This window comes from Mustelus asterias, chromosome 7 (assembly GCF_964213995.1).
Source record: "Mustelus asterias chromosome 7, sMusAst1.hap1.1, whole genome shotgun sequence".
NCBI lineage: Eukaryota > Metazoa > Chordata > Chondrichthyes > Carcharhiniformes > Triakidae > Mustelus > Mustelus asterias.
In genome coordinates, this window is record NC_135807.1 from 2,539,045 (window position 1) to 2,561,852 (window position 22,808).

The following is a 22,808-nucleotide window of genomic DNA, read 5'->3' on the forward strand; positions in this document are numbered from 1 at the left end:
CCAGCTGCGAAACTCTGCCAAGCAGACGAGACAAAGGAACTACACCATCTACATGCACACCAAGAACAGGAAACTCGAGAAACTCGGCATCTCCACCAGCAGCAACGAAGCCTCCCCCGGTACCACAGTAGAAAACAGTACCACTGCAGGGAAGTCCATTGTCAACTTGTCGGACTACACACTTCAACCAGATGAAATCGAAGTTCTGCCCCACCACCAAAATAGACCCCATCAGTCTCGCAGCAGACACAGAGGAATCCATCAGGCGAATTAGGCTGCGGGAGTTCTTCCACAAACCCCAAGAGGCCAACAGCGAACACAATGAGACAGCCAATGAACCGGAACAGCTGACAGAGAGATCCTCGGTGCAGCAACCGAAGAGGAAAGAGTCGAACTGGACTCCTCCGGAAGGCCGCTGCCCTCGACTTGACATGTATGCCCAAGCCATCAGGAGGTGCGTCAACACCAAATTCATCAGCCGCACTCACAAGACAGCCCCGAACATCACCCAAGCACAACACAATGCCATCCGCGCTCTCAAGACCAACCGCAACATTGTCATCAAACCAGCAAAGGAGGGGCCATCGTCATACTGAACAGAACGGATTACTGCAAAGAAGTGTACCGACAACTGAACAACGAGGAACACTACAGACAGTTACCCACAGATCCGACCAAAGAACACACCCGTCAACTCAACAGACTGATCAAGACCTTTGATCCGGACCTTCAGAGCACCCTCCGTGCTCTCATCCCACGTACTCCCAGCGTTGGAGATCTCTACTGCCTCCCGAAGATACACAAGGCAAACACACCCGGCCGTCCCATCGTATCGGGCAATGGGATCCTGTGCAAGAACCTCTCCGACGATGTCGAGGGCATCCTGAAACCCATTGTACAAAGAACCCCCAGCTTTTGTCGTGACACTACGGACTTCCTACAGAAACTCAGCACACATGGAGCAGTTGAACCAGGAGCACTCCTCGTCACAGTGGATGTCTCGGCACTCGACACTAGCATCCCCCACGAAGATGGCATTGCTACAACTGCCTCAGTACTCAACGCCAACAACTGCCAATCTCCAGATGCAATTTTACAACTCATCCGCTTCATCCTGGACCACAATATCTTCACCTTCAACAACCAGTTCTTCATCCAGACACATGGAACAGCCATGGGGACCAAATTCGCACCTCAATATGCTAACATCTTCATGCACAGGTTCGAACCAGACCTCTTCACCGCACAGGACCTTCAACCGATGCTATACACTAGATACATCGATGACATTTTCTTCCTTTGGAGTCATGGTGAACAATCACTGAAACAACTACATGATGACATCAACAAGTCCCATCCCACCATCAGACTCACCATGGACTACTCTCCGGAATCGGTTGCATTCTTGGACACACGCATCTCCATCAAGGATGGTCATCTCAGCACTTCACTGTACCGCAAGCCCACGGATAACCTCACGATGCTCCACTTCTCCAGCTTCCACCCTAAACACGTTAAAGAAGCCATCCCCTACGGACAAGCCCTCCGTATACACAGGATCTGCTCAGATGAGGAGGATCGCAACAGACACCTCCAGACGCTGAACAGGATATGGCGCTTGACTCATCGATTGACAGTTCCGACGCGCCACAGTGAAAAACCGCACCGACCTCCTCAGAAGACAAACACGGGACATGGCGGACAGAGTACCCTTCTTCGTCCAGTACTTCCCCAGAGCGGAGAAACTACGACATCTCCTCCGGAGCCTTCAACATGTCATTGATGAAGACGAACATCTCGCCAAGGCCAACCCACACCCCCACTTCTTGCCTTCAAACAACCGCACAACCTCAAACAGCAAACGACCCAGCCTTCAGGAGAACAGTGACCATGATACCACACAACCCTCCCACAGCAACCTCTGCAAGACGTGCCAGATCATCGAGATGGATGCCATCATCTCACGTGAGAACACCACCCACCAGGTACATGGTACATACTCTTGCAACTCGGCCAATGTTGTCTACCTGATACGCTGCAGGAAAGGATGTCCCGAGGCATGGTACATTGGGGAAACCATGCAGACGCTGCGACAACGGATGAATGAACACCGCTCGACAATCACCAGGCAAGACTGTTCTCTTCCTGTGGGGAACACTTCAGCGGTCACGGGCATTCAGCCTCTGATCTTCGGGTAAGCATTCTCCAAGGCGGCCTTCACGACACACGACAGCGCAGAGTCACTGAGCAGAAACTGATAGCCAAGTTCCGCACACATGAGGACGGCCTCAACCGGGATCTTGGGTTCATGTCACACTATCTGTAACCCCCACGACTTGCCTGGGCTTGCAAAATCTCACTAACTGTCCTGTCTGGAGACAATACACATCTCTTTAACCTGTGCTAACGCTCTCTCCACTCACATTGTCTGTATCTTTAAGACTTGATTACCTGTAAAGACTCGCATTCCAACCATTATTTTGTAAATTGAGTTTGTGTCTTTGTGCCCTGTTTGTGATCAGAACTCCCATCCACCTGATGAAGGAGCAGTGCTCTGAAAGCTAGTGGCTTTTGCTACCAAATAAACCTGTTGGACTTTAACCTGGTGTTGTGAGACTTCTTACTGTGATTACCCCAGTCCAACACCGGCATCTCCACATCGTGTTAAATCGACCCCAGTATCAGGGGGATTAGCAGGGTAAATACATGGGGTTATGGGGATAGGGCCTGGGTGGGATTGTACTGGGTGCAGACTCGATGGGCCGAATGGCCTCCTTCCACATCGATGATTTCCCGCCCGCTGCATGATCCGCACCTGCGCAGTTGTGATCGCGATACAATCCGCAGCTGCGCAGTTGTGCCTGCCACTGCGGACTTGACACATGCGCAGTCCTGTCTCTTGCTTTCCGATCTGCACATGCGCAATTCTGCGCCATTTGCAACCGTTGCGCACGCGCATCCTTCACTGCCGAAGGCCCGCGCATGCGCACCAGGCGACGGCGGTCCAGCGCATGCGCACCTAGCAGTCCCTGGGTCAGTGGAGGCCCCGGCGAGAGAGGCAGAGGCCAGGAACTGTGGCCGGCCTGGAAGCATACTCAACACCGAGGCCTCAACCCAGGAGCCCCGAGACTAGGGGAGCAGGAGCTCGCTACAGCAGAGAAAGCGCAGAGTGTTACCTGGACAGGAGACCCCCCCCTCAGAGTGAGGAGACCCCCCCCTCAGAGTGAGGAGACCCCCCCTCAGAGTGAGGAGACCCCCCCTCAGAGTGAGGAGACCCCCCCTCAGAGTGAGGAGACCCCCCCCCTCAGAGTGAGGAGACCCCCCCTCAGAGTGAGGAGACCCCCCCCTCAGAGTGAGGAGACCCCCCCCTCAGAGTGAGGAGACCCCCCCCTCAGAGTGAGGAGACCCCCCCTCAGAGTGAGGAGACCCCCCCCCTCAGAGTGAGGAGACCCCCCCCCCTCAGAGTGAGGAGACCCCCCCCTCAGAGTGAGGAGACCCCCCCCCTCAGAGTGAGGAGACCCCCCCCCCTCAGAGTGAGGAGACCCCCCCCCTCAGAGTGAGGAGACCCCCCCCCTCAGAGTGAGGAGACCCCCCCCTCAGAGTGAGGAGACCCCCCCCCTCAGAGTGAGGAGACCCCCCCCTCAGAGTGAGGAGACCCCCCCTCAGAGTGAGGAGACCCCCCCTCAGAGTGAGGAGACCCCCCCTCAGAGTGAGGAGACCCCCCCCCCTCAGAGTGAGGAGACCCCCCCCCCTCAGAGTGAGGAGACCCCCCCCTCAGAGTGAGGAGTGTGTCCCCCTCAGTCTGCCTGGGGTCCAGTGCCAGCTCTCTGTGATGACAGTCCACCTGGTGCGTCTGAAAGAAGATTTAAGCTGATTCTACCTGAAGCTGCTTTGTGAGATTCTGTTCCTGAGTGTGAGAAATTCCTCGCCAGCATCCAGAAGCATTTAGAAGAGGATTTGTTTTTGTGCTGAGGGAATGCGGATTGAAGGTGGAGCGAATCCTGTCTGCCAGTTTCCCCTGATCCTCCTGACAGTAATTTATTCATCAATGCATCCATTGAAGCTGGCTTGAAAGCCAAAATCTGACTGGAGCAGGGATTGGATCTCAGCAGTGACACACTTCAAGTGTGTGTTGGACACCCTGTTTAATCTTTCCATACATGGGCCATACCCGCACTGAGGTATTATACCCCCCGCCACAGGGAAACGGAACTTCAGAGGGTGTGGGGAAAACGTCTCTCTCTGGTGATAACCTCTTCCAAAATATGCGGAAAATGAAGTTGGGAGAGAGAGTAAATGTCACCGCAGTCGGAGTTTAACAAGTTTATGGCAACTGTGAAACACTCTAGCATCAGGCTATAGGATTGAAAATGTTTTTGGTCTGAGGATGTTTATCCAGTACCGTTAGTATTTCTTCCACATTCTGCTCCAGTTTACAAGGTTGTGCCTGCTCAGTCGTTGCTGAAAGTGCGGGTGGTTTGAGTTGAGTTTGTTCTTGATACTGAGTTTTATTGGTCATGTTTGGATTTCTGTTTGCATCGGGATTTAAGCTTCATGCGAGGCTGATTTGATGCCCTTTCGGTGTCGCTATCACATGCCGCCTCTCTCGTGACTGGGGACAGCTAGCTTCAGACAGTACAGGAGCTGAGAACACCACTCCAAACCTGTCGGTGTTTGTGTGTGTCTCATACCTGTCTGCGTTTGAGACAAAACAATTCGATGTTTTAAATCAGAGTGATTTCCATGACAGTATCTGTATCAGATCTTTATTTTGTTTGTGTGTCCTCTTCGCACTCTCTGCTGCTTTTCCTGCCCAGTCATTACCATGCGTTTGACTTCCCTGATACTGCTCTTCCGCCCTGCTCTGCCCCTCATCCTAGGGCTATCCTTGGGCTGCAGCCTGAGTTTGCTGCGTGTCTCCTGGACTCAGGGAGATGGGGACGAATCGTGCATGGATGCAGGGGACAGCAGGGGTCTGCCTCATGACAGCAGGCACCTGGAACCAGGATCAGACACCAGAGACTTCAGTGACAACAAGGAGTATGAGCCCAGGATTGTGCCTTATTACAAGGATCCCAACAAACCGCACAAGAAGGTGCTGAGGTAAGGATTTAACATAGAAATGCATATTGGGGATCTTTAATAGCAAACACATTTGGTGTATTTAATTTATTCTCCAAAGATGAGGCTTTCTTAGTTTAATTATTCCCCCCATCCCTGCCACTCTTATTGGCCAGGATGTGGAGATGCCAGTGTTGGACTGGGGTGGGCACAGTAAGAAGTCTCACGACACCAGGTTAAAGTCCAACAGGTTTATTTGGAAGCCTTGACTACCTGTAAAGACTCAAATTCCAACCATTCTTCACATTCCAATCTGTAATTAGCTTGCAATTGTGTCTTTGCGTGTATATGCCGTGTTTGTGAACCCAAGTCTCCACTCACCTGATGAAGGAGCAGTGCCCCGAAAGCTCGTGATTCCAAATCAACCCATTGGATTTTAACCTGGTGCTGTGAGACTTCTTACACTCATTGGGAAAATGGGTCCATTGAGTACTTGTTGCTCTGCGGGATCTAACCCAAGTGCCCATTTTCCATGTGTAAATTCTGACAGTGAATGGTGGCAAGTTATTCAACTGCAGAAGGCACAAGCACTCTGGCTGCTTTGCCTGACATGCAAACAGGTACGTCCCTGATTGCAATCAAGAATAGGAGCGTTGGTTAATTACTCAGAGAATCACTGAGGGAAACAGCTGTCTTCCAGTACGTAATCCAGCGATAGGCAACCTGCAGTCCGGGGGCCGTACGCGGCCCATCAGGGTTCTGAGTGCAGTCCACGAGACATTTTGTTGACCGTGTTCAGGGTTGCCACATTTCACTGATTTATGCCCACATAGTCTTTTTCCTACCGGTGCGACTGAAGTGATTCGCACGTACAGTAAGGGCCAGTGAGGTGGGTGCTGATTGCTCACAACATTGACTATGAGAGCCGTGCTCTGTGTCCAAAGCTTCAATATTCCTTCAGTTTTTACTGTTTGAAGTTGGTGACAGTTCTATTAATATATAAATAATGAAGCATTTTCTATAACTCGTTATGAATTATTCAGCGTGTATTAAATATATTTAGTTTTATTCATGGGGTCATAGTGAGTGAACAAGCCTGGTTTCAATCTTGCAGCCCATTAAGATGGAGGGCTGTTCATTCGACCCACTCATTAGCAGAGGTTTCCCATCACTGAGCTAATGTCAGTCATGGGTTAGTGAGCGATATGCTGCCTCTGACTCAACAGGACATGGGGGCTTGTCCAGCACTGCTCCTGGCTGTTTGCACTGTTTGAGAGCACATTTCCACTCCATCTGACGAAGGAGCAGTGCTCCGAAAGCTTATGGTATTTGCTACCAAATAAACCTGTTGGACTTTAACCTGGTGTTGTGAGACTTCTTACTGTGATCATAGAAATCATAGAAACCCTACAGTGCAGAAGGAGGCCATTCGGCCCATCGAGTCTGCACCGACCACAATCCCACCCAGGCCCTACCCCCACATATTTACCCACTAATCCCTCTAACCTACGCATCCCAGGACTCTAAGGGGCAATTTTTAACCTGGCCAATCAACCTAACCCGCACATCTTTGGACTTGATATTAAACCCAGTCTCTAGCCAGCCTCTGCAATGGGGGTGAATGATCTCAAGGCCATTGGGAAGAGCAGAGGAATTCTCCCGGGTCTCTTGGCCAATATTTATTCTCCAACCAACAACATAAAACAGTTCTAAAGGAATAGAATCAGAGAGTGGTTACAGCACAGAAATAGACCATTCGGCCCATTGTGTCTGTGCTGTCTGAAAAAGAGAAAACAACAAACTAACCACTCATTTTAAGAACATAAGAAATAGGAGCAGGAGTAGGCCATCTGGCCCCTCGAGCCTGCCCCGCCATTCAATAAGATCATGGCTGATCTGATAGTGGTTTAGTTCCACTTACCCGCCCGCTCCCCATAACCCTTAATTCCCTTATTGATCAGAAATCTATCTACCTGTGACTTAAACATATTTAACGAGGTAGCCTCCACTGCTTCAATGGGCAAGCGCTTAATTACAAGCGCTTTCAAGAGAAGAGGCTGGTGACAGGAGGGTCTGTAACGCTCGCACAGAGATAATCCCACTTTGCAGCACCAGCTCCATACCCCTGCAGGCTAGAGCTCTTCAAATCAGATCTGGGGACCTTTTCAATGAGTTAAGCATTTTAGCCTCAAACACCAACTTAGACAGTAAATTCCAGACCCCCACCACCCTCCGGGTGAAAAAGCTTTTCCTCTAATCCTTTTACCAATCACTTTAAATCTATGCCCCCTGGTGATTGATCCCTCAGCTAAGGGAAACAAGTCTACCCTGTCTAGGCCCCTTGTGATTTTATACACCTCAATTAGGTCACCTCTTGGCCTCCATTGTAAGGAAAGCAACCCTAGCCTATCCAATCACTCCTCGTAGCTGTAATTTTCAAGTCCTGGCAATATTCTTGTAAATCTCCTTTGTTCTCTCTCCAGAGCAAATATGTTCTTCCTGTAATATGACCATAACTGTACACAAAGCTCCAGCTGTAGCCGAACCTGCATTTTATACAGTTCCATGATTACATTTCTGCTTTTGTATTCAATACCTCACCCGATAAAGGAAAACATTCCATATGCTTTCTTGACTACCTTGTCCACCTGTACTGCCACCTTCAGGGACCTGTGGACATTAACTCCAAGGTCTCTCACCTCCTCAACCTCTTTCTGTTTTTTGTGTGTTCCCTTGCTTTGTTTGTGCTCCCCAAATGCATTACCTCTCACTTTTCCAGATTGAATTCCATTTGCTACTTCTCTGCCCACTCACCAAACCATCGATGTCATTCTGGAGTCGACAGCTTTCCTCTTCTCTATCAACTGCACGGCCAATTTCTGTGTCATCTGCAAATTTCCCAATCATGCCACCCACGTTTAAGTCTAAATCATTAATATATACAACAAACAGCAAGGACCCCAACACTGAGCCCTGTGAAATCCACTGGAAACCGTTTTCCATTCGCAAAAACATCCATCAGCCATTACCCTTTGTTTCCTGTCACAGAGCCAATTTTAGATCCAACCTGTCACCTTCCCCTGTATCCGAGATCTCACTTTCCTGACCAGTCTGCCATGTGGAACCTGGTCAAATGCCTTACTGAAATCCATGAAGAGTTCCAAGAAAAGTCATATTGGACTTGAAACATTAACTCTTGTTTCTCTCTCCACAGAGGCTGCCAGACCTGCTGAGGTTTTCCAGCCCTTTCTGTTATAGTTTTTAGATTTGCAGCATTGGCAGAGTTTTATCGGTTTGTCTGCTGGAGAGCTTGCTTTGTGCAGATTGGCAGCTGCATTTGCTGCAGTCTCTGAATTTGTTTACCTCTCAGCTGGATGAGCAGCTCCGTAATCTGCTGTAATGATTCTGGGCGAAGAGAACACAGAAAGCTCCCATTCCTGATTATATTGCAGCACCCGCTCTTAGACTGCACACAGGCCTAGTCAGCTTCGGGCAAGTTGAGGGCTGGGACCTTGACCAGGCTCAGCGAGGTGATGAAGCCTGCAGGAACCTGGGCTTATTGTAAAACACCAGAGTGCTCATGTCACTTCTATTTCTCCAGGGCCTTTTTCAGCCTCAGGATCACAGAATGATGCAGCCCAAAAGTGGCCATTCAGCAGCCCACTAGGACTTGATGGTTTGAGTTATAAGGAGAGGTTGGATAAACTGGGACTTTTTTCTCTGGAGCACAGGAGGCTGAGGGGTGATCTTATAGAGGTCTATAAAATAATGAGGGGCATAGATCACACTTGTGATCATAGATTGGTGAGAGGGGAGAGACACAAAAGTGTCCAGTGGGCCAATTTTTTCACAGAGGGTGGTGAGTGTCTGGAACAAGCTGCCAGAGGTAGTAGTAGAGGCGGGTACAATTTTGTCTATTAAAAAGCATTTAGACAGTTACATGGGTAAGATGGGTATAGAGGGATATGGGCCAAATGCGGGCAATTGGGATTAGCTTAGTGGCAAAAAAAACCGCATGAACAAGTTGGGCCGAAGGGCCTGTTTCCATGCTGTAAATCTCTGTGACTGTGTTCTTTGACCATTATCCAATTAATTCCACTCCCCAGTGCCTTATGAATGTTTTCCATTAGAGTAGTTATACAACTCTTTCTTGAAAGTTAGAATTGGAACTGCTTCCACCGTGTTTACAAACTGTGATTTCAAATTCACTGCAACTTCCTGGGTAAGGAGGGAAAGTTTCCTCATTGCCATTGGCTCATTTGTCAATTCCATTATCTCTGTGCGAGCGTTACTGACCCTCCTGTCACCAGCCTCTTCTCTTGAAAGCGCTTGTAATTTTGAAACCTCTGAAATCTTCTTTTAACTTTCTCTGTTCTAAGGAGAGCAGAGCAGGCCCAGCCATTGTTTTATTCTCTCAGGAGACTGTGGGCATTGTTGGCAAGGCCAGTATATGTTGCCCATCTCTAATTGTCCGTCTGCACACTCTCCACGTAACAGAAGTGCCGCATCTCAGTTACCACTCTAATAAATCTCTGCTGCACCCTCTCCAAGACCTTGACAGTCTTCCTAAAGTGTGATTCTCAGAACAAAGACAATTACAGCACAGGAACAGGCCCTTCGGCCCTCCAAGCCTGCACCGACCATGCTGCCCAACTTAACTAAAACCCCCTACCCTTCCGGGACCATATCCCTCTATTCCCATCCTATTCATGTATTTGTCAAGACGCCCCTTAAAAGTCACTACCGTATCTGCTACCACTACCTCCCCCGGCAACGAGTTCCAGGCACCCACTACTCGCTGTGTAAAAAATCTGCCTCGTACATCTCCTTTAAACTTTGCCCCTCGCACCTTAAACCTGTGCCCCCTAATAATTGACTCTTCCACTCTGGGAAAAAGCTTCTGACTATCCACTCTGTCCATGCCTCTCATAATCTTGTAGACTTCTATCAGGTCTCCCCTCAGCCTCCTTCGCTCCAGTGAGAACAAACCAAGTTTCTCCAACCTCTCCTCATAGCTAATGCCCTCCATACCAGGCAACATCCTGGCAAATCTTTTCTGTACCCTCTCCAAAGCCTCCACATCCTTCTGGTAGTGTGGCGACCAGAATTGAACACTATATTCCAAGTGCGGCCTAAGTAAGGTTCTATAAAGCTGCAACATGACTTGCCAATTTTTAAACTCAATACCCCGGCCAATGAAGGCAAGCATGCCGTATGCCTTCTTGACTACCTTCTCCACCTGCATTGCCACTTTCAGTGACCTGTGTACCTGTACACCCAGATCCCTCTGTCTATCAATACTCTTAAGGGTTCTGCCATTTACTGTATATTTCCTATCTGTATTAGACCTTCCAAAATGCATTACCTCACATTTGTCCGCATTAAACTCCATCTGCCATCTCTCCGCCCAAGTCTCCAACTGATCTATATCCTCCTGTATCCTCTGATGGGCCTCATCGCTATCCGCAAATCCACCAATCTTTGTGTCGTCCGCAAACTTACTGATCAATCCAGTTACATTTTCCCCCAAATCATTTATATATATATTACAAACAGCAAAGGTCCCAACACTGATCCCTGAGGAACACCAACACATCATGAACACCACTTGTCACAGCCCTCCATTCAGAAATGCACCCTTCCACTGCTACCCTCTGTCTTCTTTGACCAAGTAAGAAGCCTCACAACACCAGGTTAAAGTCCAACAGGTTTATTTGGTAGCAAAATCCACGAGCTTTTGGAGCGTTGCTCCTTCGTCAGGTAAGTGGGTGTTCTGTTCACATGATGTGGAGATGCCGGCGTTGGACTGGGGTGAACACAGTAAGAAGTCTCACAACACCAGGTTAAAGTCCAACAGGTTTATTTGGTAGCAAATACCATAAGCTTTCAGAGCACTGCTCCTTCATCAGATGGAGTGGAAATCTGCTCTCAAACAGTGCAAACAGACAGAATCAAGTTGCAGAATACTGATTAGATTATTAGATACATTCTAATCAGTATTCTGCAACTTGATTCTGTCTGTTTACACTGTTTGAGAGCAGATTTCCACTCCATCTGACGAAGGAGCAGTGCTCCGAAAGCTTATGGTATTTGTTACCAAATAAACCTGTTGGACTTTAACCTGGTGTTGTGAGACTTCTTACTGAGTTCTGTTCACAAACAGGGCATATAAAGACACAAACTCAATTTACAAAATAATGGTTGGAATGCGAATCTTTACAGGTAATCAAGTCCTTGTGAACAGAACTCCCACTTACCTGATGAAGGAGCAGCGCTCTGAAAGCTAATGGATTTTGCTACCAACCTGGTGTTGTGAGACTTCTTACTGTGTTTACCCCAGTCCAACGCTGGCATCTCCACATCATGACTTCTTTGACCGAGCCAGTTTTGTATCCACCTTGCCAGCTCACCTCTGGTCCCCTGCGACTTCACCTTCTGCACCAGTCTGCCATGAGGGACCTTATCAAAGGCCTTACTGAAGTCCATGTAGACAACATCCACTGCACTACCCTCATCAATCATCTTTGTCACTTCCTTGAAAAACTCGATCAAGTTCGTGAGACATTACCTCCCCTTCACAAAACCATGTTGCCTCTCGCTAATACATCCATTTATTTCCAAGTGGGAATAAATGCTTTCTTGAAGAATCCTCTCCAATAATTTCCCTACCACTGATGTAAGGCTCACCGGCCTGTAATTACCTGGATTATTCTTGCTACCCTTCTTAAACAAAGGAACAACATTGGCTATTCTCCAATCCTCTGGGACCTCCTTTGAAGCCAGTGAGGATACAAAGATTTCTCTCCAGGCCCCAGCAATTTCCTCCCTTGCCCCTCTCAGTATTCTGGGGTATATTCCATCAGGCCCCGGGGACTTGTCTACCTTAATGTTTCTCAAGAACCCCAATACCTCCTCCTTTTTGATCTCAACATGACTCAAACTATCTACACATTCTTTCCCAGACTCATCATCCACCAAGCCCTTCTCTTTGGTGAATGCTGACGCAAAGTACTCATTTAATACCTCGCCCATTTCCTCTGGCTCCACGCATAGATTCCCTCCCTTGTCCTTGAGTGGGCCAACCCTCTCTCTGGCTACCCCCTCTTGCTCTTTATATATGGATAAAAAGCCTTGGGATTTTCCTTAATCCTGCTGGCCAGTGCTTTTTCATGACCCATTTTAGCTCTTCTTACTCCTTGCTTAAGTTTCTTTCTACTTTCCGTGTATTCCACACTTGCTTCGTGTGTTCCCAGCCTCCTAGCTTTGACAAATGCTTCCTTTTTCTCTTTGACTCGGCTCACAATATCTCTCGTGAATTGGACAGTCTCCAGCAGAAACCTCTCCAATATTACTTCAGGTTTAGTGTCACCTCTGTGCGTTTGTACACTCAGCTTCTGAAACCAAGGATTCTTTATGTTTTTATCCAATAACATTCTCAGTGTTTCTCACATCAGTGAAGTACTTATGAAGTGTGGTCACTGTGTAATACAGCAGCCAACATGTGCACAGTAAGATCCCACAAACAGCAATGAGGCAATGACAGTTTGGCCTCAAAAACAGTGTGTGCTGCAACAACTTGTCAGGAATGTGCTGGTTTATTGTTAAACCAAAGTCACAAGTGAAGCAGTTATGGGAGCAACTTGATCCCTTTGTGGCATTGGCCACTCTCCAGTCAAGGGCAAAAGTAGCTTGTGTTTCTGTCGCATCTTTCGCAACCTCAGGACATTCCAAAGCCAATGTAGCACTTTTGTAATGTAGGTCACCAGGCAACCAGTTTGTACACAGCAAGATCCCACATATAGCAATGCTGAGGCGATATTGATTGTGAGATAAATGTTGGCCAGTACATCAAGGTGAACCCCGTTCTCACACTCCTGCCACATTGCTTTTGTAAAAAACATAGTGCTGTGGGATCTTTGGCAGTCACCTGACCTGTCAGATACTGGTATGTTCAGAAGAGGAGGGCAGATGTTACTGAGGGAGGGAACAAAAGTTCAAATATAAGTGCTGATACCTGAGGCTGTCTGTTTTCCCTCTGCCAGGACACGTTACATTCACACGGAGCTGGGAATCCGCGATCAACTATTTGTTGGTATCCTGACGTCTAAGGCTACTCTGAACTCATTGGCTGTCTCTGTTAATCGGACAGTGGCCCACCATTTCAGCAGGCTGATTTACTTCACTGGATTTCGCAATACCAAGTTCCCACACGGGATGCAGATAGTCTCTCATGGAGATGACCGGCCAGTGTGGCTGATGTACCGGACCATCCAGTACATCTACGAACATTTCGGCAATGAGTACGACTGGTTCTACCTGGCGCAGGACAACACGTACACAGAGGCCGAACGCATCAAGTCTCTCGTTTCTCACCTCAGCATTGACGAGGACCTGTACCTGGGCCGGGCGGAAGAGTTCATCGGTGGCGACCCAGACTCCCGGTACTGCCACGGTGGCTTTGGTTATGTGATGTCACGGAGTGTCCTTGTCAAGCTTCAGCGGTATCTGGACAACTGTCGCAACGACATCCTGAGTGTCCGAGCTGACGAGTGGCTAGGCCGCTGCATCATCGACTATATCGGCATCAGCTGTGTTGATAAACACAAGGTCAGTCGCCAGTCAGTGCCCCCTCCCCTGCAATAGACAACTGCTTCTTTATCCAGAAAGTGGTGAGAATATGCAACCAGCTACCACAGGGAATGGTCAAGGTGTAGATTTAGGGAAAAGCTACATAAGGACATGATGGGGAGGCACTTCAGACACAGGACAAGTGTGGAACTCTCCCAAGAGCAGCAGATTCTTGCTCAATCATTACCTCCGCCGTTGTGTTTTAGTCTGTTTGTAAACACTATATCTCAGAAATTAATGGATGGATTTGAACAAAACTTAGTGCAAAGATATGGTGTGGCTCATGGGCAGCATGGTGGCACTGTGGTTAGCACTGTTGCCTCACAGCGCCAGGGATCTGGGTTTGATTCACCAGCTGAGTGGAGTTTGTACATTCTCCCCGTGTCTGTGTGGATTTCCTCCAGGTGCTCCGGTTTCCTCCCACAGTCCAAAAATGTGTGGGTTAGGTGGATTGGCCATGCTAGATTGCCCCTTAGTGTCAGGGGGACTGGCAGGGTAAATGCATGTTGTTATGGGGATAGGGCCTGGGTGGGTTTGTGATCGGTGCAGACTCGATGGGCTGAATGGCCTCCTTCTGTACTGTAGGATTCTATGGCTGAAGATGCGGGTGTGGATCTGGATCCTGGAATTCTTTTAAGGATCTGTTAAAATTGGGAGATAGGACAAATTGACTTTTTAAGCATTGTCTCAGCTGCTGTGGTGTAATATGTCACAGCTGTCAAAAGGTGAGCAGAGTTTTCACAGCAGGTTGTTGGATGTAGATTGACCTGAAGCTTCCTCAGTGAGATAGAAACTCTTCATCAAAAGGTTTCTTTTTTCAGTTTGTAATTGTAGAGCATCAACCAGGCAGGGAAAAGCCTCAAGGAAGAGCTTTGTAATGTTACAGCGTTGGGAAGGAATGCGCTCTACTGAGTGCCCATTTCACCTCTTTTAATTTTGCAATCAGTAGATTTTTGCTCAATGAGGGCATGAAAAGATAGAGATAGAAGTCACAGAATCCCTACAGTGCAGAAGGAGGCCATTCGGCCAATCGAATCTGCACTGACAACAATCCCACCCAGGCCCTATCCCCATAACCCCTCATATTTACGCTCCTAGTCCCCCTGTGGGTGGCACAAAGGTTGGTGGATTTGTGGATAGCGATGAGGACTATCAGAGGATACAGCAGGATATAGATTGGTTGGAGACTTGGACGGAGGGATGGCAGATGGAGTTTAATCCGGACAAATGTGAGGTAATGCATTTTGGAAGGTCTAATACAGATAGGAAATATACAGTAAGTGGCAGAACCCTTAAGAGTATTGTTAGGCAAAGGGATCTGGTTGTACAGGTACACAGGTCACTGAAAGTGGCAATGCAGGTGGAGAAGGTAGTCAAGAAGGCATACAGCATGCTTGCCTTCATCGGCCGGGGCATTGAGTTTAAAAATTGGCAAGTCATGTTGCAGCTTTATAGAACCTTAGTTCGACCGCACTTGGAATATAGTGTTCAATTCTGATCGCCACACTACCAGAAGGATGTGGAGGCTTTGGAGAGGGTACAGAAAAGATTTACCAGGACGTTGCCTGGTATGGAGGGCATTAGCTATGAGTAGAGGTTGGAGAAACTTGGTTTGTTCTCACTGGAATGACGGCGGTTGAGGGGAGACCTGATAGAAGTCTACAAGATTATGAGAGGCATGGTCAGAGTGGATAGTCAGAAGCTTTTTCCCAGAGTGGAAGAGTCAATTACTAGGGAGCGTGAGTTTAAGGTGCGAGGGGCAAGGTTTGAAGGAGATGTACGAGGCAGATTTTTTACACAGAGGGTGGTGGGTGCCTGGAACTCGCTGCCGGGGGAGATAGTGGAAGCAGATACGATAGTGACTTTTAAGGGGCGTCTTGACAAAGACATGAATAGGATGGGATTGGAGGGATATGGTCCCCAGAAGGGTAGGGCGTTTTAGTTCAGTCGGGCAGCATGATTGGTGCAGGCTTGGAGGGCCGAAGGGCCTGTTCCTGTGCTGTAATTTTCTTTGTTCTTTTACATTAAGGGGCAATTTAGCACGGCCAATCCACTAACCTGCACGTCTCTGGTTGTGCGTGTGTGCGTGCGTGCAGGTGAGAGAGAACGGGAGAACCTGGGGGGGACCTGCGCAGACACGGGGAGAACAAGCAGACTCCACACAGACAGTTTTAACATTTAAGAAAAACTTGGACAGGTTCATGGATGTCAGTGGGGCTAGGCAGAAAAATGGTTCGACACAGCCAAGAAGGGCCAAAAGGCCTGTTTGTGTGCTGTAATATTCTATGGTTCTATGTGAAGCCAAGGGGTGTGGATGTAGTGAAGATATGGACCAGTCATGATCTTATGGAATGGCAGAAAGGGCTCGAGAGGCTTATGACCTCCTGTTCCTGGTCCTAAAAAAAAAGATATTGATGGGGTGAGATGAAGAGGGAGGAGGCTGGTGTGGAGCAGAAACGCCAGCACTGAATGGCTGGGTTGAATGACCTGTTTCTGTGTTGTAAATCATAGAACATAGAACAGTACAGCACAGAACAGGCCCTTCAGCCCACGATGTTGTGCCGAGCTTTATCTGAAACCAAGATCAAGCTATCCCACTCCCTATCATCCTGGTGTGCTCCATGTGCCTATCCAATAACCGCTTAAATGTTCCTAAAGTGTCTGACTCCACTATCACTGCAGGCAGTCCATTCCACACCCCAACCACTCTCTGCGTAAAGAACCTACCTCTGATATCCTTCCTGTATCTCCCACCACAAACCCTATAGTTATGCCCCTTTGAAATAGCTCCATCCACCCGAGGAAATAGTCTTTGAATGGTAGAATGGTAGGTCGAGGGAGCTCTGGAGGAGTACAAAGAAAGTAGAAAAGAACTAAAACGGGGAATTAGAAGAGCAAAAAGGTGTCACGAAATGTTCTTGGCAGACAGGATTAAGGAGAATCCCAAGGCATTTTATTCATACGTTAGGAACAAAAGGGTTGTCAGGGAAAAAATCGGACCTCTCAGGGACAAAAGTGGGGAATTATGCTTGGAGCCCAAAGAAGTAGGGGAGATCCTAAATGAATACTTTGCGTTGGTATTCACAAAGGAGAGGGATGTGTTGACTGGGAGTGTCTCGGAGGGGAGTGTTGAACCGTTGGAGAAAATCTCCACTACAAAGGAGGAAGTGTTAGGTTTGTTAGAGAATTTAAAGACTGACAAATCCCCAGGGCCTGATGGAATCTATCCAAGGCTGCTCAGGGAGACGAGAGATGAAATCGCTGGGCCTCTGACTCAAATCTTTGTCTCGTCACTGGACGCAGGTGAGGTCCCAGAGGATTGGAGGATAGCTAATGTGGTCCCGTTATTTAAGAAGGGTAGGAAGGATAACCCGGGTAATTATAGGCCGGTGAGCTTGACGTCCGTGGTGGGGAAGTTGTTGGAGAAGATTCTTAGAGATAGGATGTATGCGCATTTAGAAAGGAATAACTCATTAACGATAGTCAGCATGGTTTTGTGAGAGGGAGGTCATGCCTCACTAACCTGGTGGAGTTTTTTGAAGAAGTGACCAGAATGGTTGACGAGGGAAGGGCCGTGGATGTCGTCTATATGGACTTTAGTAAAGCGCTTGACAAAGTCCCTCATGGTAGGCTGGTGAAAAAGGTTGGATCTCATGGGATATAGGGGGAAGTGGCTAGATGGGTGGAGAACTGGCTTGGTCACAGAAGACAGAGGGTGGTAGTGGAAGGGTCTTTTTCCAGCTGGAGGCCTGTGACTAGTGGTGTTCCGCAGGGCTCTGTATTGGGACCTCTGCTGTTTGTGATTTATATAAATGATCTGGAAGAAGGTGTAACTGGGGTGATCAGTAAGTTTGCGGACGACACAAAATTGGCAGGACTTGCAGATAGTGAGGAGCATTGTCAGAGGCTACAGAAGGATATAGATAGGCTGGAAATTTGGGCAAAGAAATGGCAGATGGGGTTCAATCCTGATAAATGCGAAGTGATGCATTTTGGTAGAAATAATGTAGGGAGGAGCTATATGATAAATGGCAGAACCATAAAGGGTGTAGATACGCAGAGGGACCTGGGTGTGCAAGTCCACAGATCCTTGAAGGTGACGTCACAGGTGGAGAAGGTGGTGAAGAAGGCATATGGCATGCTTGCCTTTATAGGGCGGGGCATAGAGTATAAAAGTTGGGGTCTGATGTTGCAGATGTATAGAACGTTGGTTCGGCCGCATCTGGAATACTGCGTCCAGTTCTGGTCGCCACACTACCAGAAGGACGTGGAGGCTTTGGAGAGAGTACAGAGGAGGTTTACCAGGATATTACCTGGTATGGAGGGGCTTAGTTATGAGGAGAGATTGGGTAAACTGGGGTTGTTCTCCCTGGAAAGACGGAGGATGAGGGGAGACTTAATAGACGTGTATAAAATTATGAAAGGCATAGATAGGGTGAACGGTGGGAAGCTTTTCCCCAGGTCGGTGGTGACGTTCACGAGGGGTCATAGGTTCAAGGTGAAGGGGGGAGGTTTAACATAGATATCAGACGGACATATTTTACACAGAGGGTGGTGGGGGCCTGGAATGTGCTGCCAGGCAAGGTGGTGGAGGCGGACACACTGGGAACGTTTAAGACTTATCTAGACAGCCATATGAACGGAGTGGGAATGGAGGGATACAAAAGAATGGTCTAGTTTGGACCAGGGAGCGGCACGGGCTTGGAGGGCCGAAGGGCCTGTTCCTGTGCTGTATTGTTCTTTGTTCTTTGTTCACTCTATCTATCCCCTTCATCATTTTATAAACCTCTATTAAGTCTCCCCTCAGCCTCCTCCGCTCCAGAGAGAACAGCCCTAACTCCCTCAACCTTTCCTCATAAGACCTACCCTCCAAACCAGGCAGCATCCTGGTAAATCCTACGCTTCCAGTTAAAATGGAGATAGAACATAGAACATAGAACATTACAGCGCAGAACAGGCCCTTCGGCCCACGATGTTGCACCGACCAGTTAAAAAAAAACTGTGACCCTCCAACCTAAACCAATTTCTTTTCGTCCATGAACCTATCTACGGATCTCTTAAACGCCCCCAAACTAGGCGCATTTACTACTGATGCTGGCAGGGCATTCCAATCCCTCACCACCCTCTGGGTAAAGAACCTACCCCTGACATCGGTTCTATAACTACCCCCCCTCAATTTAAAGCCATGCCCCCTCGTGCTGGATTTCTCCATCAGAGGAAAAAGGCTATCACTATCCACCCTATCTAAACCTCTAATCATCTTATATGTTTCAATAAGATCCCCTCTTAGCCGCCGCCTTTCCAGCGAAAACAATCCCAAATCCCTCAGCCTCTCCTCATAGGATCTCCCCTCCATACCAGGCAACATCCTGGTAAACCTCCTCTGCACCCTCTCCAAAGCCTCCACATCCTTCCTGTAATGTGGGGACCAGAACTGCACACAGTACTCCAAGTGCGGCCGCACCAGAGTTGTGTACAGTTGCAACATAACGCCACGACTCCTAAATTCAATCCCCCTACCAATAAACGCCAAGACACCATATGCCTTCTTAACAACCCTATCTACTTGATTCCCAACCTTCAGGGATCTATGCACACTTACACCTAGATCCCTCTGCTCCTCCACACTACTCAAAGTCCTCCCGTTAGCCCTATACTCAACACATCTGTTATTCCTACCAAAGTGAATTACCTCACACTTCTCCGCATTAAACTCCATCCGCCACCTCTCGGCCCAACTTTGCAACCTGTCTAAGTCTTCCTGCAAACTACGACACCCTTCCTCACTGTCTACCACACCACCGACTTTGGTGTCATCAGCAAATTTGCTAATCCACCCAACTATACCCTCATCCAGATCATTAATAAATATTACAAACAGCAGTGGCCCCAAAACAGATCCCTGAGGTACACCACTTGTAACCGCACTCCATGATGAATATTTACTATCAACCACCACCCTCTGTTTCCTATCCGCTAGCCAATTCCTGATCCAATTTCCTAGATCACCCCCAATCCCATACATCTGCATTTTCTGCAGAAGCCTACCATGGTGAACCTTATCAAACGCCTTACTAAAATCCATATATACCACGTCCACTGCCTTGCCCCCATCCACCTCCTTGGTCACTTTCTCAAAAAACTCAATAAGGTTAGTAAGGCACGACCTACCTGCCACAAAACCATGCTGACTATCACCTATCAATTCATTACTCTCCAAATAACTATAAATCCTATCCCTTATAATTTTTTCCAACATCTTGCCGACAACAGAAGTGAGACTCACCGGTCTATAATTCCCGGGGAAGTCTCTGTTCCCCTTCTTAAACAATGGGACAACATTCGCTAACCTCCAATCTTCTGGTACTATACCAGAGGCCAACGACGACCTGAAGATCAGAGCCAGAGGCTCTGCAATCACTTCTCTTGCCTCCCAGAGAATCCTTGGATAAATCCCATCCGGACCAGGGGATTTATCTATTTTCAGACCCTCCAGAATATCCTGCACATCCTCCTTATCAACTGTAATACTGTCTATTCTACTCCCTTGCAACCCAGTGTCCTCCTCAGCTATATTCATGTCCCCTTGCGTGAACACCGAAGAGAAATATTGGTTCAATGCTTCACCAATCTCCTCCGGTTCCACACATAACTTCCCTCTGCCATCTATAACTGGCCCTAAACTTGCCCTAACCAACCTTCTGTTCTTGACATACCTATAGAACGCCTTAGGATTCTCTTTAACCCTATCCGCCAAAGTCTTCTCATGTCCCCTTTTAGCCCTTCTAAGCTCGCTCTTCAACTCCCTCTTAGCCAATCTAAAGCTTTCTAGTGCACTACCCGAGTGCTCACGTCTCATCCGAACATAAGCCTCCTTTTTCTTTTTAACCAACAAAGAAACTTTTTTGGTGCACCACGGTTCCCTAGCCCTACCAATTCCTCCTTGCCTGACAGGGACATACCTATCACAGACTCGCAGTAGCTGCTCCTTGAAAAAACTCCACATGTCGGACGTTCCCAGTCCCTGTAATCTCCTAGTCCAACCTATGTTTCCTAATTCTCTCCTAATAGCCTCATAATTACCCTTCCCCCAGCTAAAACCACTGGCCCGAGGTTCATGCCTATCCCTTTCCATCACTAAGGTGAACGTAACCGAATTGTGGTCACTATCACCAAAATGCACACCAACTTCCAAGTCTAGCACCTGGTCTGGCTCATTTCCCAGCACCAGATCCAATATAGCCTCACCTCTAGTTGGCCTGTCTACATACTGAGTCAAAAAACCTTCCTGCACGCTTTGAACAAAAACTGACCCCTCTAACGAGCTAGAGCTATAACAATTCCAGTCAATATTAGTCAAGTTAAAATCCCCCATAACAATTGCCCTATTACTTTCACTCCTAAGCAGGATTGACTCCGCAATCCTTTCCTCAACCTCTCTAGAACTTTTAGGAGGTCTATAAAAGACTCCCAACAGGGTGACCTCTCCTCTCCTATTTCTAATCTCCGCCCATACTACCTCAACAGATAAGTCCTCATCAAACCTCCTCTCTGACACTGTGATACAATCTCTGACCAATAATGCTACCCCTCCCCCTCTTCTACCTCCTTCCCTACTTCGACTAAAACATTTGAACAGATGAAAATTTTGTTCTCTGAGGGTGTGAGAGAGGTCAGATTGGAGAGATGCAACATTGGTAACAGGAAATGGAAAAGTAGTCAGTGATATTAGAAGGCAGATGAAATAAAGGTAAGCACCAAATAAGATCAGAAGGCGGAATTGCATCAAAAAGATGAAGTTAAGGGCAGTCTGTCTGAATACACAGTGTTCACAATAAGGTAGGTGATTTGAAGGTGCAGTTCGAGGTAAATGGTTATGGAGATGTGGCTACAGGAAGACCAGAACCTGGAACTGAATATTCAGAGATATTCATCATATGATGCGATTAGGCAAGAATTAGGGGTCATAAGATGGGAACAGAAACTGTCAAGGAAAGGAACTAATGAAAAGTGGAACTTTTTCAAGGAACAAATACTGCGTGTCCTTGATAGGTATGTCCCTGTCAGGCAGGGAGGAAATGGCCGAGTGAGGGAACCATGGTTCACGAAAGAGGTGGAATGTCTTGTGAAAAGGAAGAGGGAAGCTTATGTAGGGATGAGGAAACAAGGTTCAGATGGCTCGATTGAGGGTTACAAGTTAGCAAGGAATGAGCTGAAAAAGGGGCTTAGGAGAGCTAGGAGGGGACACGAGAAGTCCTTGGCGGGTCGGATCAAGGAAAACCCCAAGGCTTTTTACTCTTATGTGAGGAATAAAAGAATGACCAGGGTGAGGTTAGGGCCGGTCAAGGACAGTAGTGGGAACTTGTGTATGGAGTCAGTAGAGATAGGCGAGGTGATGAATGAATACTTTTCTTCAGTGTTCACCAAGGAGAGGGGCCATGTTTTTGAGGAAGAGAAGGTGTTACAGGCTAATAGGCTGGAGGAAATAGATGTTCGGAGGGAGGATGTCCTGGCAGTTTTGAATAAGCTGAAGGTCGATAAGTCCCCTGGGCCTGATGAAATGTATCCTAGGATTCTTTGGGAGGCAAGGGATGAGATTGCAGAGCCTTTGGCTTTGATCTTTGGGTCCTCTCTGTCCACGGGGGTGGTGCCAGAGGACTGGAGAGTGGCGAATGTTGTTCCTCTGTTTAAGAAAGGGAATAGAAATGACCCTGGTAATTATAGACCGGTTAGTCTTACTTCGGTGGTTGGTAAATTGATGGAAAAGGTCCTTGGGGATGGGATTTACGACCATTTAGAAAGATGCGGATTAATCCGGGATAGTCAGCATGGATTCGTGAAGGGCAAGTCGTGCCTCACAAATTTGATAGAATTTTTTGAGGAGGTAACTAAGTGTGTTGATGAAGGTAGGGCAGTTGATGTCATATACATGGATTTTAGTAAGGCGTTTGATAAGGTCCCCCATGGTCGGCTTATGATGAAAGTAAGGAGGTGTGGGATAGAGGGAAAGTTGGCCGATTGGATGGGTAACTGGCTATCTGATTGAAGACAGAGGGTGGTGGTGGATGGAAAATTTTCGGATTGGAGGCAGGTTGCTAGCGGAGTGCCACAGGGATCAG

At 47.9% G+C, this 22,808-nt stretch overlaps 1 protein-coding gene across 1 annotated transcript in view; it reads left to right on the forward strand.

Annotated features, from left to right (window-relative positions):
* Positions 1–3,786: 3,786 nt before the first annotated feature.
* LOC144495522 (chondroitin sulfate glucuronyltransferase-like) overlaps positions 3,787–22,808 on the forward strand; it is a 50,094-nt gene continuing 31,072 nt past the window's right edge. The window contains exons 1-2 of the mRNA XM_078215562.1: positions 3,787–5,103; positions 13,104–13,668. Of these exons, the coding sequence (XP_078071688.1) occupies positions 4,826–5,103; positions 13,104–13,668 (843 nt within the window). The 5' untranslated portion in view covers positions 3,787–4,825. The remainder of the gene's footprint in view (positions 5,104–13,103; positions 13,669–22,808) is intronic.